Source organism: Harpia harpyja, chromosome 13 (assembly GCF_026419915.1).
Source record: "Harpia harpyja isolate bHarHar1 chromosome 13, bHarHar1 primary haplotype, whole genome shotgun sequence".
Lineage (NCBI taxonomy): Eukaryota > Metazoa > Chordata > Aves > Accipitriformes > Accipitridae > Harpia > Harpia harpyja.
In genome coordinates, this window is record NC_068952.1 from 15,798,862 (window position 1) to 15,814,300 (window position 15,439).

The 15,439-nt window shown below is 35.3% G+C and overlaps 1 protein-coding gene across 2 annotated transcripts in view; it reads right to left on the reverse strand.

Annotated features, from left to right (window-relative positions):
- LRPPRC (leucine rich pentatricopeptide repeat containing) overlaps positions 1–15,439 on the reverse strand; it is a 93,833-nt gene that overhangs the window by 17,142 nt on the left and 61,252 nt on the right. For both annotated transcript variants that reach the window (XM_052806343.1, XM_052806342.1), the window contains exons 26-30: positions 11,388–11,456; positions 11,031–11,121; positions 7,492–7,634; positions 7,289–7,376; positions 2,775–2,898 (exon numbers count right to left, since the gene is read on the reverse strand). In XM_052806343.1, the coding sequence (XP_052662303.1) occupies positions 2,775–2,898; positions 7,289–7,376; positions 7,492–7,634; positions 11,031–11,121; positions 11,388–11,456 (515 nt within the window). The remainder of the gene's footprint in view (positions 1–2,774; positions 2,899–7,288; positions 7,377–7,491; positions 7,635–11,030; positions 11,122–11,387; positions 11,457–15,439) is intronic.

The window sequence follows — 15,439 nt, forward strand, 5'->3', positions numbered from 1 at the left end:
AACAACTGAGCAGCCTACCTACTTGAACTTAGAGGCTGAGCGGATTGGGAGGTAAGCAGGGTCATTGCTAAATTATTCTCCTCAATCCCAAGAAAATCCTTCGCATCGCATACAATATGACTGTCCTCTCAGTCACTTCCAGCCTCCCAGGCTCACAAATGCAGTCACTGGACTCAGGATTTTCTTACTCTCCCAACCAATCCTCTTAATCCCTGCCTAAGCACCCACTGCTCAGTTCCGCCTTTTTTTTTTTTCCCCTTTGTCCCATCTGTCAACGCCCTTAAGTCAACAATTCATGCATGAGACTGTAAATTACATATAACAAAGGATTTACTTTCTCCAATCTTCCAATCTTTAGTGTGATTAAATAGATGTTAGCTACTATTACAGAACTAATCCATCATTCCAATGCTCCTAAATTTCTATTTAAAACTTCTTGGACTAAATGCAGTAAATATTCCTCAAAACAGTGCTGGAATGTGAAAGGTTGACCAACAGATCAGTAACCTTCTGGGTTGCTTGTTTTTTTTTTTTTTTTTTCAAATGCAGAGTAGGAGTGCAATTTCCTTTTACCACATCACTTCCTCATAGAAGTTTCTCAGTTCTGGTAACAGGAGGCCAGTTTTAAAATTACCTGACCTTTTTAAATAGAAAAATTACTTATTTTGTTGCCTATGCTAATGTTCATAGTAAAGCTCTCTAAATATTATTTAAATTTCAAATTTGGCTTCAAGCAGAGTAAAAAGAACAAGATGTTAGCTTATATAAATGAAGGTAGCTTTCCTGTATTTTATGAAAATATTAGGAGTTGCACAAGTTTCAGGCCACTGCACACATTTAAGCCTTGGAGAAGTAATCTTTTTGTAGTATGAGGTTGGAAAAATTGTCAAGCATGCAGAAATGTGTGCGAAACACACAGATTTGCTATTCCTCAACCATGGGTACATACACAATCACTTTATTTCAGTGAATAATTTAAAACTTACAGACTTTTGAAAATGCTTAATGTAAGCATCATTTTGTTACTAGAAAAAAGAAACAGATAAACACCATGAGCCCTACCAATATGAAGCATTTTCTGTCTTGATGCAACAGTGAGCTGTTACAGGCTTTTTAGAATGTCATTATTTGGCATTTCTATGCTGCAAGATGGAGTATGAGAGTTCTGAAAAGCACAGGGGTTATTATGATAGTTGGCTTTGACCAGTGACCAAAAATAGAACCTCTTATTGAATCCTACTTTCTTTTTTCCTAAATATATCACGGTTCAGAGGCTTAGACCTTTATAACACATCTCTAACTTTTTTAGTCTTTAAAATTTTTTTGTTCATTTTTTTCCTGCATTTTGAATTTACATACTAAAACACTTATCTAAGTGGGAATTGTGAATCATCGAAATACTAGGAACAAGCAACCACTCTTCCAATCGGCAAATTACTGCTGATAACATGCAATACTTTGTGCATCTTCCTTACAAATGTGTTTGAGCTGTGGAGCAGGGAAGCAGTCAATGCATGTACAAATCTTCATTAGAAAGTTTCAAACTTCTTCCCTGAAGAATCTTTCAATACATCTTTTGATACATTAATATTTTCTGCGCATGTTTAACAAACTACCTAAACTTTGTCAACATTCTTTGTACTTCTGAAACATCTCCTTTCCATCTTCTATTTACAAAGATTTATCAGTTACTTCCATTTCAGGGAGCTTAATTTGATAAACTGTTTTAGTTTTTCCTTGACATAAGCCATATATCCATCAAGCACAACCATTCCTTATCATAAAGCCCAGTTACCTATTTGAAAAAACATTATTTGTTCTTCTGAATGCAGAACTCAAATACTTTTTCAATGAAAGACATTTCTTTGGTCTAAACACTTTAAAGAAAATGTGAAAATAATAAACATCATCTTACACTATACTGTTCCCAGACAACAAAAACTAAGTTGCCTCTAAAAATTATTAGATTTTTACAGTGCTCTATGCATCATGTAAGTTACCTACAGGGACTTTCAAATTCATTGTATTGAGTCAGATAAAACATTTGATGACAACCACTGTTCTTGTTTTAGCTGAAGAAACTAAAAGACTTAAATTTCTTAAATTTTTGTTCTTCTTGCCTCTACATTGATGAGTAGTAACACTTCTACTTTGAAGCCTATAATCTGACCAGAACACACATTACAGGCAATAATTAAAGCAAGTGGCATACCATACAACACAGTAAAGGTTAATTTGATTCTGGTGATTCTAATAATACATGACAGCAGGTTGGTTTTATTTCAGAAGTGTAAGAGTTGGATCTAAGGTTTATGGTCATCTCCTAGCCACTGGCATCACAAACGTACCATTTTGCATTTGGCAGGGAGCCAGCTGCCAGGGTGTGTGGGTAGGGTAGGACAACAGCAGGGAGGGGCATTGAGGGGAATGCTCACAGGCAGTTAAGTCAAGGAATCCTGTCTGTTTGGATATTGCTCTAAAGAGGAAAAGGCAGACTGCCAGAAGGGTAGACTTTCAGCTCTGATGCCAAGTACATTTGTTGATACTGTTAGTTGAAACGAGCTATTAGCAATACATACTGTCACTCTAGTACCTTTTTAATATATGGCATATCACCCTATGAAACACCAGTGTATTTCTTACCATAACTCCTAATTATCAGTCGTGACCCATTTTCCTATTGAAAGATAAGGACTAACCTGAAAATTATCCAGAAATTATTTAAAAACACCTCCCCAAACAATTAAAATCCCCCAAACACAGAAAAGCCTTACATGTGTTTCACTTCGATGGCTTCTTCAAGACAATTCTGTGTTAACAATGCTTTTATAAGGGTGGTATAAGAACGATAATGAAACTTGTTCTTCCCTTGCATTTTCAGGAAAATATCGTAAGCCTCTAAAAGAGAAAAAAAACCCAGCCAAAATGAAATGTCATATTGCGATGATGTTGATCACAGAAAGAAATCACCTATTCATTGAAAAGGTCCATCTTAAATCTATTTATCCTCTGCTTACATCTTTGAGCCTGAAGCCGTTGGTCACAGCTTGTTCAAAACTGCTTGTATACAACAATCAATTCACACATAACTCCACAGAACAAAAAGTTTGCTACTGCTCTTTTTATATATGTGGCTGTTGCTTAAATACCGACAGAGCTGGTTAGGAGGGGAAGACTCAGGATTTTTAAAGCAACACCTAATTCTGGGGTATATAGTTACAGTGTCTGGTGCATGATCACAACAGCGTTTAACAAATAATATAGGAGGTGATTCCAATATGGGGAGATCAAATTATTTGGCTACGACAAGATTTATACAAAACATACAATTTACAAATATACAGATATTTAACAAGTAAACTACGCTGCATTTGTTTGACTGATTAACAGTTTTATTTCATGCATTCACAATAACTGTCAGTGTATGAAAAGATGTTACCAAAAAGGGGGAAAAATGATAAGCACACTTTTCAGTCATTTATTTTTCTGAAACAAGATTATGCAGCTATAAACATACAGCTAAAACTGCCATCCAGGCTGTAACATATGCTAGAAAGCTGTGTTAAGAACCACAAATGATCTTTTACATCTAAACTGTGATTGCATGTTTCATTTAATGAAACTCAAAAAATAATCCCCTTCCTAATTCAAATCATAGCCACAACTACCTTTAGAACTTTTCAGAAATACTTAGACTATCACTACAAATTTCCCAGCTAAGCATTTTTTTTTTCTTATACTTTTAAAGTAAAGACGACGATAACTCATTTAAATCTTACTGTCACAAGAGGCATCACACTAATAGCACTTACTACAGTGTGCTGTGGAATTTTAAGCTGGCATTCCCCAGACCAACACTGTTGGTGTGCCTTTTGGTTTGAATCTTAAACTTCTTCAACCAAAGAGTATACATAAAAACCTCCTGAAACGTAGGCACAAAAATGACTATGCATAAAATTTATTGTTTACAACAAACTCTTACACTGAGTTAATAATTAGAATTAACACTGCCATCCATAATCTGTTTTGGACACTTGGAGCTACTTTATATATATATGTGAATAGAGATAACGGATAAGAATGTCACAGCAAAAATTAAATCCACTTCTGTGTATGCGAATTTCGTGTATACAAGAGAGACACGAGAGATGGAGACAGAATATGACTGATGTCTGACATTACAATAGTGATTGCATTGTCAACCAAAAGACCAATGAAACAACAACAGGACAACACAGGAAAGGTCCTCAAACCCTCAACCACGTTTACTTATAGGTCTGAGGTTAAAGCTTGGCCTGCTGCAACATCCTGAACCCTCCTGACTGCTCAGATGCTGAACACCAGCATTCATAGAGTGTTCACACTTAAAATTCAGTGGGAAAGGCATTTTTTCTTCCACTCTTCTGAAATCTGAGGTACCAGTAGACTAGCAATCACATTCAACAATAACAAAAACCCTTTCACTGGTATAACCTATTACAAGTGTAACCAATTATTTACAAAAATGTAGCTGACTGGTGATACATTGGTTCTTTCCAGTCATGAAAGCCTGTTTAAATTCTATTTTTTAAAGCCAAAAACTCCTTATGTTTGGAGATTCCTACAAAAGCTCTGCTGTTTTCAGACTGAACTAGGATTTTGTCCTGTGTTTGAATATTGCTTTCCATTGCCTGGGTACAGAAATGGACCTTGCCACCAGTAGACATGATGTCAAGTGTATGTTACCATCAATTATCACAGTCCAAAAAATGTAAGATCTATTTCTACAAGGAAATATATTTAAATCTTTTTTGTAATGACTAGTTCAATGAAGAACTAAAAATCTTTGTATCAGTATTGTTTTCCTGTTCTAGGATGTTTTGTTGTGTATGTCAGTCCTGACCTCAGAATGATTATCCTATTCAGATTATTTTCTTAACATTATTTTACATCAGTGCAAGTACCATGTTTGAAGTATATGTACATGAGTCTTGAATTGAGACATATGCCTGAGCAGGTATTATCAGCTTATTACTTCTTCAGATAGCATCTAAAATTACTAAAGTATATTAGCATTCCAAAGAGAAAGTTCTTGGTTTCAAAATCATATTGTGTTATACTAGCTATTTCAAGTAGAAAGATTTGTTAGAAAAGTGACAACTTGCCAAGAAAGTCTCAGCTCTCAAGACTTTTTGTCAAATTTGTTTCAGTAATTGCAACTGTTTGGGATATGTGTAACTTGATCCCCTATAGTCAAGTTCTCATACTGAGGAATCAAGATAAAAATGAAAATATGACTTTGCATAAATCAAGCACTTCAGATAATAGATTTTTCAAAATACCTCCATGTCAGAGTTCGTAAGTTCATTAAATTAGTTACATAACTAGATCAATCTTTTTTCTATCAAAAAGCTGATGTTGATAAAAAGTTATTCTACCCTATTACATTCACATCAAAATTACATTATACTGTTATATAAAAGCAACAACTTAGTTTTTATAGATTTTTTTTTAAGACAAAGAAAACTGTTTCCCAACAAGGAACTGTTTCCCAACATTTGTCGTCTTTTCCCTTAATTCCCAATAGCTCTAGACCACCTCCTCTCAAATACTGCACCTTGAAATAAAAGAATATGCTGAAATAAATTACTGAAATTCAATATCAAATGTCCTCATAGATTGTTAGCAGTTACATTTTATATTTTTGTTTTAAACTAGTCTCCCTGCAAAGTCCAAGGCATATTTAGTTTCCTCCTGCTCTCCACTTGATGATTTATGATATCAAAGGCACAGGACACTTTTCTAGGAATAACGTTATAAAACGCATTGCATTAATTTTGCCTGGTTTTCAGTGAAAATATTTCTGCATTTCTCATTTTCTTCCAATTTCCAAAATTTACCAGCATGAAGAATTTCATGCAAACATTATGTCTGCCATAATACACGATTCTTAAATTCATATACATAACACGAGGTTGCACTCCCTACATACAGAATATCCAGACTCCACTTTAGACTTCTAATAAGTGCTCCTGCGATTGAATAACTCTATAGGGTCATTTCACTAACAACAGAAGTTAACTGTGTGAACGACTGACAGATTCTTCTTTTAAAAACTCAAAGCTTAAAAATCTGTGTCCAACCTCTAAATTATACTGATAACACTCCCTGCTTTGAAAGGCCCAGTAATGTTAGTTCTGACTCTGTGCCCCTGCTTTGGGATGAGATGGCTAGGAATGGGTTTCCAATGATTTAAACACAGACTAAGCCAAAGGAACTGCACTGAACTACACTCCTCCTTTGTATATACAAAGGTAAATACCCATCTATAAGTTAATCCTGTATTTATCTGAGGCAGGGAAGTTTGCACAGAAGAGCTGTTCATTTTTTATAGCAGAATTGATCTGAAGTGATTTCTCAATAAGGCCATTTTATTTGTGGGGTGGCACCCACAGGCACAGAGGTTTGGAAACAGTAAGCTGTGGGGACACAGATTTTAATCTTCTGTTTATAGTCTGTGTATTTCTTTCGGGGAGGAACAACAGGAGGGAAAGTTTCCAAATTCTACAGAGAAACATGGACAACTTTAATTTTAGTTGTAAAGAAGCTTAAGACACTACATAACACATTGAATCCTCCCTTCAAATAGAAATATAGTTTTGCAACATCAACAAATAGAAAATAGACTAAGAGATAAAAGCCAAATAGGAAAAGAGCAATGATTATCTCCATGACATAGTCCCAACTCATTTAATGTCATCTAATTTCTTTGCCCATAGCTTAAATAAGGTACCTAAAGTATACTTTGGAACCATATCTGATCTCATTATTAAGACCTCAACAGCAGTGAAAAATACAAAATATCTGAACAACTTTTAATAGGTAATTGCCTTCCCATAAACATGCCCCAGTTATTTCAGTTGATATTAATCTTTCTTCTCACTACACTTCTCATGTCTCACACCTGAAAACTTGTGACCAAACAGCTAGATTTTCTGGGAACCATAAAAATTGTATTTTTTTGCATCAATCCTGTATATAAATTTAGTTTCTGGTGTTTAATGGATACATTTGAAAAGTCTAAAACATGGTGTTAATCCAACAGTATGAAGTGAACTGCAGACCAACAATACTTTGGTAATTTTAAAATGGGCAACTTTACCACAGGCTGACTTGACATTATCGTGTACCTTTCCTAACATACTAGCAAACCAACAAAAAGCAGCAGCAAGCATCTATTGCTCTATAGCTAATCGATACATTAAAGTTAGTGCTGAAAGGGGAAAAAACCCAGTGGTTTTCAGTTTACCTTTTGCATTGTTTTTCTTGCAAAGCATCCTTATTTTTCTTTCTTCCACATCAGAAGCACTTAAACTTCCGGTATCTTCATGTCCAACCTTTAAAACAAACAAACTTAAATTTAAGTTACTGTAATGCCTTCTGTTAACATTTTTCAATGGAAAGAGGTATATTCAGAAGTGTTGTTAGCTAGGAGAGTTAAACTCCAATTACCTTAGGTACCTCAAATGGAACAACCTGACCATTTTTTTCAAGTATATCAGCCAGTAAGGTTAGTGTTTTCTCACGAGGGACAACATTTTCTTCTTGAATTTTAGTCCAAACAGCTTCAGCCTTTCTCCAGTCACCATTGTTCTCTGAAACAAGATTCAAATCTTCAGATAAAAGCACATTTAGAGTATGCATACATAAAGCGATTCAAAAAAGGTATCTTTGGAAAATAATTATCAATTAATCATGTACTTCTGCTTCATGTGATCATCAACTTGAAAAGCTATAAACTACTTATAATACACAGAGAACACCAGAAGATGCAAACAGAAAAAAAACCCAGAAGGATTGTATGAATTTTCAAATGAATGAGAAATTAGTTCAAAAATATTACAGAAGTGGTCATCCTAGCTCATCAGTTCTAATATTCTTGACTGTTAATTGTAAAAACAATTACAAAAAATTCTAAATTATTACAAAACATTAACGTTCTACGGTACCACTTCTAAGTTCCGTTCTGAAATTCCTGAAATGAAATCTTCTGGTTATGTTACTAATGAGTTACAGCATCTACATCCCAGAAGTTTACCACTTCCAAGTCAAAGAAGTGTTCTAGGCCTCCAGGCTCTCATTTTGCTAAGAAAAAAAATGCCTATCTGAAGACTGTAAAAGCTAAGTTTTCTGAAAGAAAAACTTAATAAATTGCTACCAAATTCACAGAATAATTTAACTGTTTTCAGTAAGAATAGCAATTTATATATGCACCGCTGTACATAACTGCAAATAAATAGAAAGCTGGACTTTGTGAAAGAAGACAGTTAATTGCTATTTAACTACATACAGCAGGTGGTTTCCTGTGTCTCCTATCATAAGTCACCAGAACAGCATTGACTTCTGGTTGTAGATCCTATTCACAGCTACCTAAACCCAACATGGGCTAGCTATGACCTGTCTGTTCCATGGTTTAATTCAGAATCTCAGAAATTAAGACATGCAAGGCAAGAAGGCAGAGTCAGAAAGCAGATGATGGAATGAAATGTTCACATGGGAATATCCCAGCCTGTAACAGCAGCTCTTCAGCTATTCTTCCACTGTTCAGTTAAGGAACTTCAGCTTTTCTGTAGACTAGGCTCCACTGGACTAAGTCATACCACACGGAAAAGCTGGAGCAGCCAGCTGGAAGCAGCATGACACACTTGAATATTCTCTAGAACTGTTATAAAGTTGGTGTTTCAAAGCAGCATATACAGCTTTGCAAACAATATTGCAACGCAATACTAAAACAGTGCAATGTTCTGTTCTTTCCAGGAGCAGCATGGGTTTAGGAAAACACATGGATGTGTAACTGGGCTGGTTCAAGATCCAAGCCCACTTTCAACAAGGTTCTGGCATCACTTCAGCTTTTTAGACGAGGCAGCAAACTTAGTGACTACCAAAGTCAAATAAAGTGATTGGTTTTAAGGAATAAATACTGCAGATAACATTTTAAAGCAGATTATTATGGCAGTTAGAGTAGGACAGAGAAATGTGTTTGTACCTATGTTTGACACTCGTGAGGCCCATCTAGAGGACATGCTTTCAGTTTTGGGCTCCATAACTATAAAAGAGATGCTAGCAACTGGAGCAAATTCAGCCATCAATACAGACATGGGGCTGGAGCAGATGAAGTAAAAAAGGAAGTCTAAGAAGATGAGTTTTCAGCAGCCTGGAAAAAAGCAGGCTACCAGGGGATCTAATTGCTGTCTTCAGTTACCTAGCTGACAGTTAGAGAAGAGCAAGTCAGTCTCTCCTTGGAAGTGCACAGCAAAGGATGAAAGGTGATGGTTAAAAGTTGCAGCAATGGAGTATCTGAGGATGATCAAACCCTGGAACAGGTTGCCCAGGGAGGCTGTTTGATTTCCCCCCTTGGAGGCACTCAAAACTTTACTAGACACAGCCATGATGCGATATAACTGAAGCTGTCCTAGCTCTGGGAAAGGGCTAGGCCTAAAACTCCTGAGGTTCTCTCCAGCATAAATTATTCTGTGATTGTAAAAAACCAAATGCATTGTTCTCAACATTTTTGATCACAGCTTGGACTAGATAGTAGGTTCTTTTTTTGTATGCTTAAAACTGATCTGAAGTTATGGCTTAGGTGCACAATGACAACTCTTTACTGTACTTGTACATGGGGCAGCTTTGATAGATCATCTAAAATGGCTGAAAGCAGGAATGTGCGTGGCTTTTGTCTTTTATGGTGACAGAAACCCACAAATGTTTTCCGCTTCTTTGAGTAGATGGAATTGGTTTTGTCTTTTGAAAGAAGACTGAAGATTTTGCATGACAGAATTTGATAAATTGTATCTTCTTAGATTCTCTTCCTAGTAGGCACACTTGTCAGACTTAGTCACTGCCAGAGGTGAACAGGATGAGTGGAGAAACAGGAAGGCTCCCTCCCTGTTGAGACAAGATTGCTTTTCAGACCTACTTGATTTTTGATGGTGAACCAGCACGTGCAAAGCCAGAATTGGGTAACGCTACAGTTTGGTTTTGAAGCTTTCTAAGGCTGTTCAGGAAATGAAAAGCAACAAAGTTCTCAATGGCTCTCTGGTCTTTTTTTTGTGGAAGTACTCATCTTTTCTGCTTGTGGTAAGAAGCCTCTTGCATTACCATATGAAAAGAAAAAGAGGGTTCAAATAGTATTTTATTTAGCATTAAAACATAGCTAGTTCTAGTCAACCATATACATGGGCAACAGCCTAAAATTATTTTAAGCTCAAATGCAAGTTTTCCCATGACCAAATATATCAAATTGCTGTAATGGCTCATTAATACACACATACACACACACATTACCAAAGTACACAGCAATCCCTGTAATGCCTTTTTTTTAATGTCCCAATTTACTATTTAGTGCTCCATTAACACAGAATGTTTTTTCAAGACTTGAACTAGAACTAATGTTTCCAAAATTTTTATTATGTATAATACAGTATGATACACTGAATAACAAAACCAGCACAGACTGAAAAATACAGAAAGAGGAAATGAAAAACACTATAGATACATCCTACACCAAGTCTGTAGCATAGAAATGGAACTTTCAACTTTAAAAACTGTTCCATTCCTATAAGTGATGCAAAAGTTACTTGTGGCTGATGAAGAATTGGTAAATTTTTTTTTAAAAATGCACCTTTCAGAACCAGATCCAATCACAGGAAACACCAGATCTTTATCAGTTATGAAGATACAACAAATGAGCAGTTTTTCTTCTTTAAGCATTATTAAAAACCAAAACAGAATCAACTTTCAAATTTGGATACAAGACAATAGCATGGATTTGAATACTTGTACTATGTAAGTTCTATGTAAGTGTTCAGGTCTGCAGGTAAAAAAAAGAACAAAAAAACCCTGTACTCTCCCCTTGCCCAAAATGCCTCAGAAACACTATCCAGGCTAATTGCATATCAGGATAAAACTCCTCTCCAATTCAGGGTTATGTCCTATCTCCAACCACAAAAGCAAACAGATTACAACACGAAAAAGATCACAAGCTCACTTACCACACAGTTGAAGCAGGTAGTAGTACATCTCATCTCTATCACATTCAAATAGGTTTTGAGTTAATTCTACCAAGTGTTCCAAAGTCTCCATCTTTAAAAAGAAAGGAAGAACATAGTTATACCTCAGCTAAACAATTATTTTTTTCTATATATGTGCACTTACATGCTGTGTGCATTCAGCTAAAATAGTATTTCTGTTTAAGTATACACCACCATTTACACGGAGCATTAAGTTCACCTCATCAGCCTGTCACATGTCCTTTCACAAACATAAAAACCAAGCAATGAAATATTTCAAAACAATTTTTCTTGGAATATAATGACAGTTACATAGAAGACATCATATGAGCCACATACCTGATTGCTTGATATACACTTTTTTGCAAACCACTGCAACCTTCCAGAGTGCGCTCTCAAGCCAGGTGTCTGTAAAATATTTCCACAGGAAGAAACACATTACTTCACATAGAATATTCTAAGGAAAAATAAACATAATACATGTACTCGTAATAAAAGTTCATAGTTTTTGCTTGCTTTTTGAAATCTGAATGAGACTAGAAGCTCAGAAATAATCAAGTTAGGTTGCATTTATGAGAAACTTAAAAACTGCAGTCATTTTCTTCAAGACATTTTTCTTTTTAGTTAAACACTGCCAAAAGTGTTGATTTAAAATACACTTCAGATGAACTGAAACGTTAAATAATTTTATCACCACAGTAATAGAGTATTATTGCTATTACCCATAGTAATCCTTTGTATTACTCATGGTAAAGAATTACACCAAATTTTTCCAAACTGTCTTCACAATGTAATGTTTGCATTCAACACCACTGCAATGTCTTAGCACCTAGAAAACCATGCCTCTCAACCACATCATCAGCATTTGGTACCCCTTCTCTGCTAACATTAGCCATTTTCTTACAACTATTAATACCTAAAAACAGTAAATGTTTTTAGATATTGACTTCTCTTGCTACTGCTCAGTAAGAAAACGAGGAATTTATGGAGCAGTAACTGTTAAAATTATAACGTGCTGCCAATGCAGATGGCAGGTATACTAACTGTAAGGCAATTCCTATCCCAGAACAGAGCAAAGGCTTACTTTTAAGTGTGTGTACATGGAGAAACTGATGTATAATAGTCAATATGCCACAGTTCTTTCTGTTATTAATTTTCCCAGGTTTGATGAGCCTTTCCTTATTCATTCCTTTGTTGTTTCGAGCAGACTACAGCTACAGAATACACATTCTCAATAAGGTTTCAATCCTTGGAAACTTCATCTGGTATAGACTACCACATTGTGCATTCTCAGCACCACAGGCCATAATCAAAATACTGGTTCCTCCACTTAAATAAATTCTTAAAGAAACATAGGAAAATTCAAAGTTCTTAAAGAAACATGTCACAGGCATGCCAGGACTTGTCTGACACGTGTAAAAAACAAGATACAAAAAAACCTGTGCGCAAACCATCCACCATTTTCACCTCTTACCCTTTCCCTCCCACAGAATACTTGGATTTACTTTCTTTATACTCTTGTTTTAGTACAAGGATCATTTACAGAGGACTCTGCTTTCATTTCGGGTGTCCAGATTCACATCAACATAGCTCAAAGTGGTTCCAAGGAAATGTCTGTTCATCCCTACAGAGAAACGTGTTTTGACTCTTGAAGGCTTTTAGCTGTTAATATTGTAAGAAATCTCTACTGTTTAAATGTGAAGTGCAACTTCCAAAATTTTAACACAACTTTGCAAAAAGAGGCAGTTTGAACAAAAAACTGTGAGAAATACTGAGTGTCAGTTCCAAAACAGTGGAAACAATTACCACTGAAAAAGTCAGTTTATCCTCTGTGTTTTTAAAACAGGTAATTTCCTTCTCTCATATTCTCCAAGCACAGAATTATTACAATTACATCTTTCTGAAATAATTCAGCATACACCAGAAAACTAGCATGCAAAACTTCAGTCGAAACTGTTAAAATTTGCTAAATATATAGGAAACAGTGTTTTGCAGAGTAAACGTTAGGCCATATAATCCTACCAATCATCGAAACCATTATATGCAATCATTGTAAGGTTTTTAAAAAAATAGGACATTAACTCCACAGTTCTTCAATATGGAGAAGCTTCTCCATGTATTAAACTGTACTATAAAGATAGTCTCGATACAAGATGTTACAGAAAAATAGTGGGTTCCCAAGTATTCAAAAGTGGTATATATAAACACACTTTTGCTTTCCAGGTACTTGCTTTTTTTCCAATTAGTTTTTTTTTTCCCACAGCTATATATGTTTATAGGTACTTGCTCAGTGCTTTTTTAAGAGCTATCAAGCAGTTTCACGTAAAATATGCTGAAAACTAAGTCAAGAATTAACATCTTACACAACAGGCTCTTGAAAATGAAAAAGAAAAAAGTATGTTGCCTGCATTTGTAGCTAATCCTCTTTAGGGCATGGTAAAATTCAAATGCTGAATTCACTTACAACTTCCAATATCATTGCTGATCCGAATGCCAACGAACTCAACAGCTCCAAAGCTACAAACTTTTTATAGTAAATCCTTTCCTGTTCAGAAATGATTGATGTGTCTGTCACTACAAGGACAGCTGAGTTATACAACAGATATCCTCGTGTTTCATTTTGAAATTGAGAAGTGTTTTCACATACTGCAGGTCTCAATCATCAAAAGAACATCTAGGTCAGATTAACTAAATCTCCAGGGCTTGCCTGATAGTCCATATTTGTAGCTTATCCCTTACCATCTTAGGGAATTTTAAACATTGCATTTAGCAGGAAGCAGACTTTCTACAATACAGCAGACTAAAATACAGAATAAAAAAATGCAAGGAATAATAATAATGAAAAAAGTAAAAAACTGTTACTCTAATTACTCTTCGAAATTCCCATTTACAATTTTGATCTTGCTTGTTCCAATGGACTAAAAAAAAAAAAAATCTATTGAGTCTTAGTGTTTTGCTGGTTTTGTTTGGGTTTTTTCTGTTATTTTTTTTTTTTTTTTTTAAGATATCCACTGCTTTAAAGAATGAAATAACCATTGAGAGTCTCAAGCAATTCATACAGCACATAAACTAAACATAGAGGTTTTCTGGCTTTTACATTTTCTTGGAATATACAACAGTTGTACTGTACCAAACCAAGGTTCATCTAGCTTGTTATCCTCTACCTAACAGTGCCTACAGGAGAATATAAAATGACAGAAGACCCAGCAATACTTCCCCCTTAGTGTTCTTTCACTCTCCAACTACTTCAGGTTCAGTGGGTCACACTGTTTCTAGTAAGTGATTTCTCTTCCATGAGCTTTTCTGGTTGCCCCTGGAACCCCATAAGATTCATCATTCATATGATCTTTTGGCAAAGGAATGCCTCAACTACCTTCCGCAGAAAACAACCAAAATACTACCATTTTGTTTGTTTTCAGCCTAGCTTCTACTTGCTTCATTTGAAGCCCCTAGATTTTGTACAGGAAGACAATGCACAATTGATTTTTCTTTATCCTCTCCATTTCATGAGTGGTATATATAATAATTCCCTGTTTCACTATTTCTTCTCCAGACTAAGCAGAACTCACCTATTTAGTCATACCTCCTATAGAAACCATCCTATACTTTTGATCCCATTTGTTACTATCTTTCTGAGGCTCAACATACAACCCTACGCTAATTTACTCACTGATTCTATACCTTCACACACAGAAAGGAAAACTAACCAGAAAGGGAAAAAAAAAATGCTGCATCTTCAGAGGAACTCTTGCCAAGCAGCACTCAAAAATCATGTGAATGCAACAATCCTAACACACTGAAAGCATTTGATTTGTTCTCCTCCTTCCTAGAACCAATCACTTAAGACAGGTGATTGAAGGGGTCCAATCACCAGAAAAATCTTTTCTGCACTAACATTTTTATTTGAGCTAATTTCTACCTATTACAGCTGAAAGAAAACAGATTGTCTGGCAAAATACTGACCTGTCAGAGAAGAATCTATTCAACGTCTTTCCAGATTTTTAGCCAATGATAGAAATATTCAAGTTCTGTTTACATGAGTGTTCCATAATTGATACAGCTAACAGACCGATAACTTTTCTTTTTACTTTCAAAACAACTTTTTAAAAGTTAAGTAATTTACAGAAGACATATGGAAAATATTTATTTACTTCTCTCTAGTTGCCTAAAGCAACTTTTTTCTCTTTAAACACAAAACTTAAGAGAAAAACCACAAAAACTAACATACAGACTAGAAACCCTGTAGTACTGTTCAAAGAGAAGACTTTCAGAAAACTAAGAGTTGAGAATGTCCCAGAACAGTACCACTTTTGCTATAGCTGGCTTAAGATGCATAATTATTTAAAAGCCAGCAGAAGTATTTTTTGTTTGACATATACGTGACACGAGAT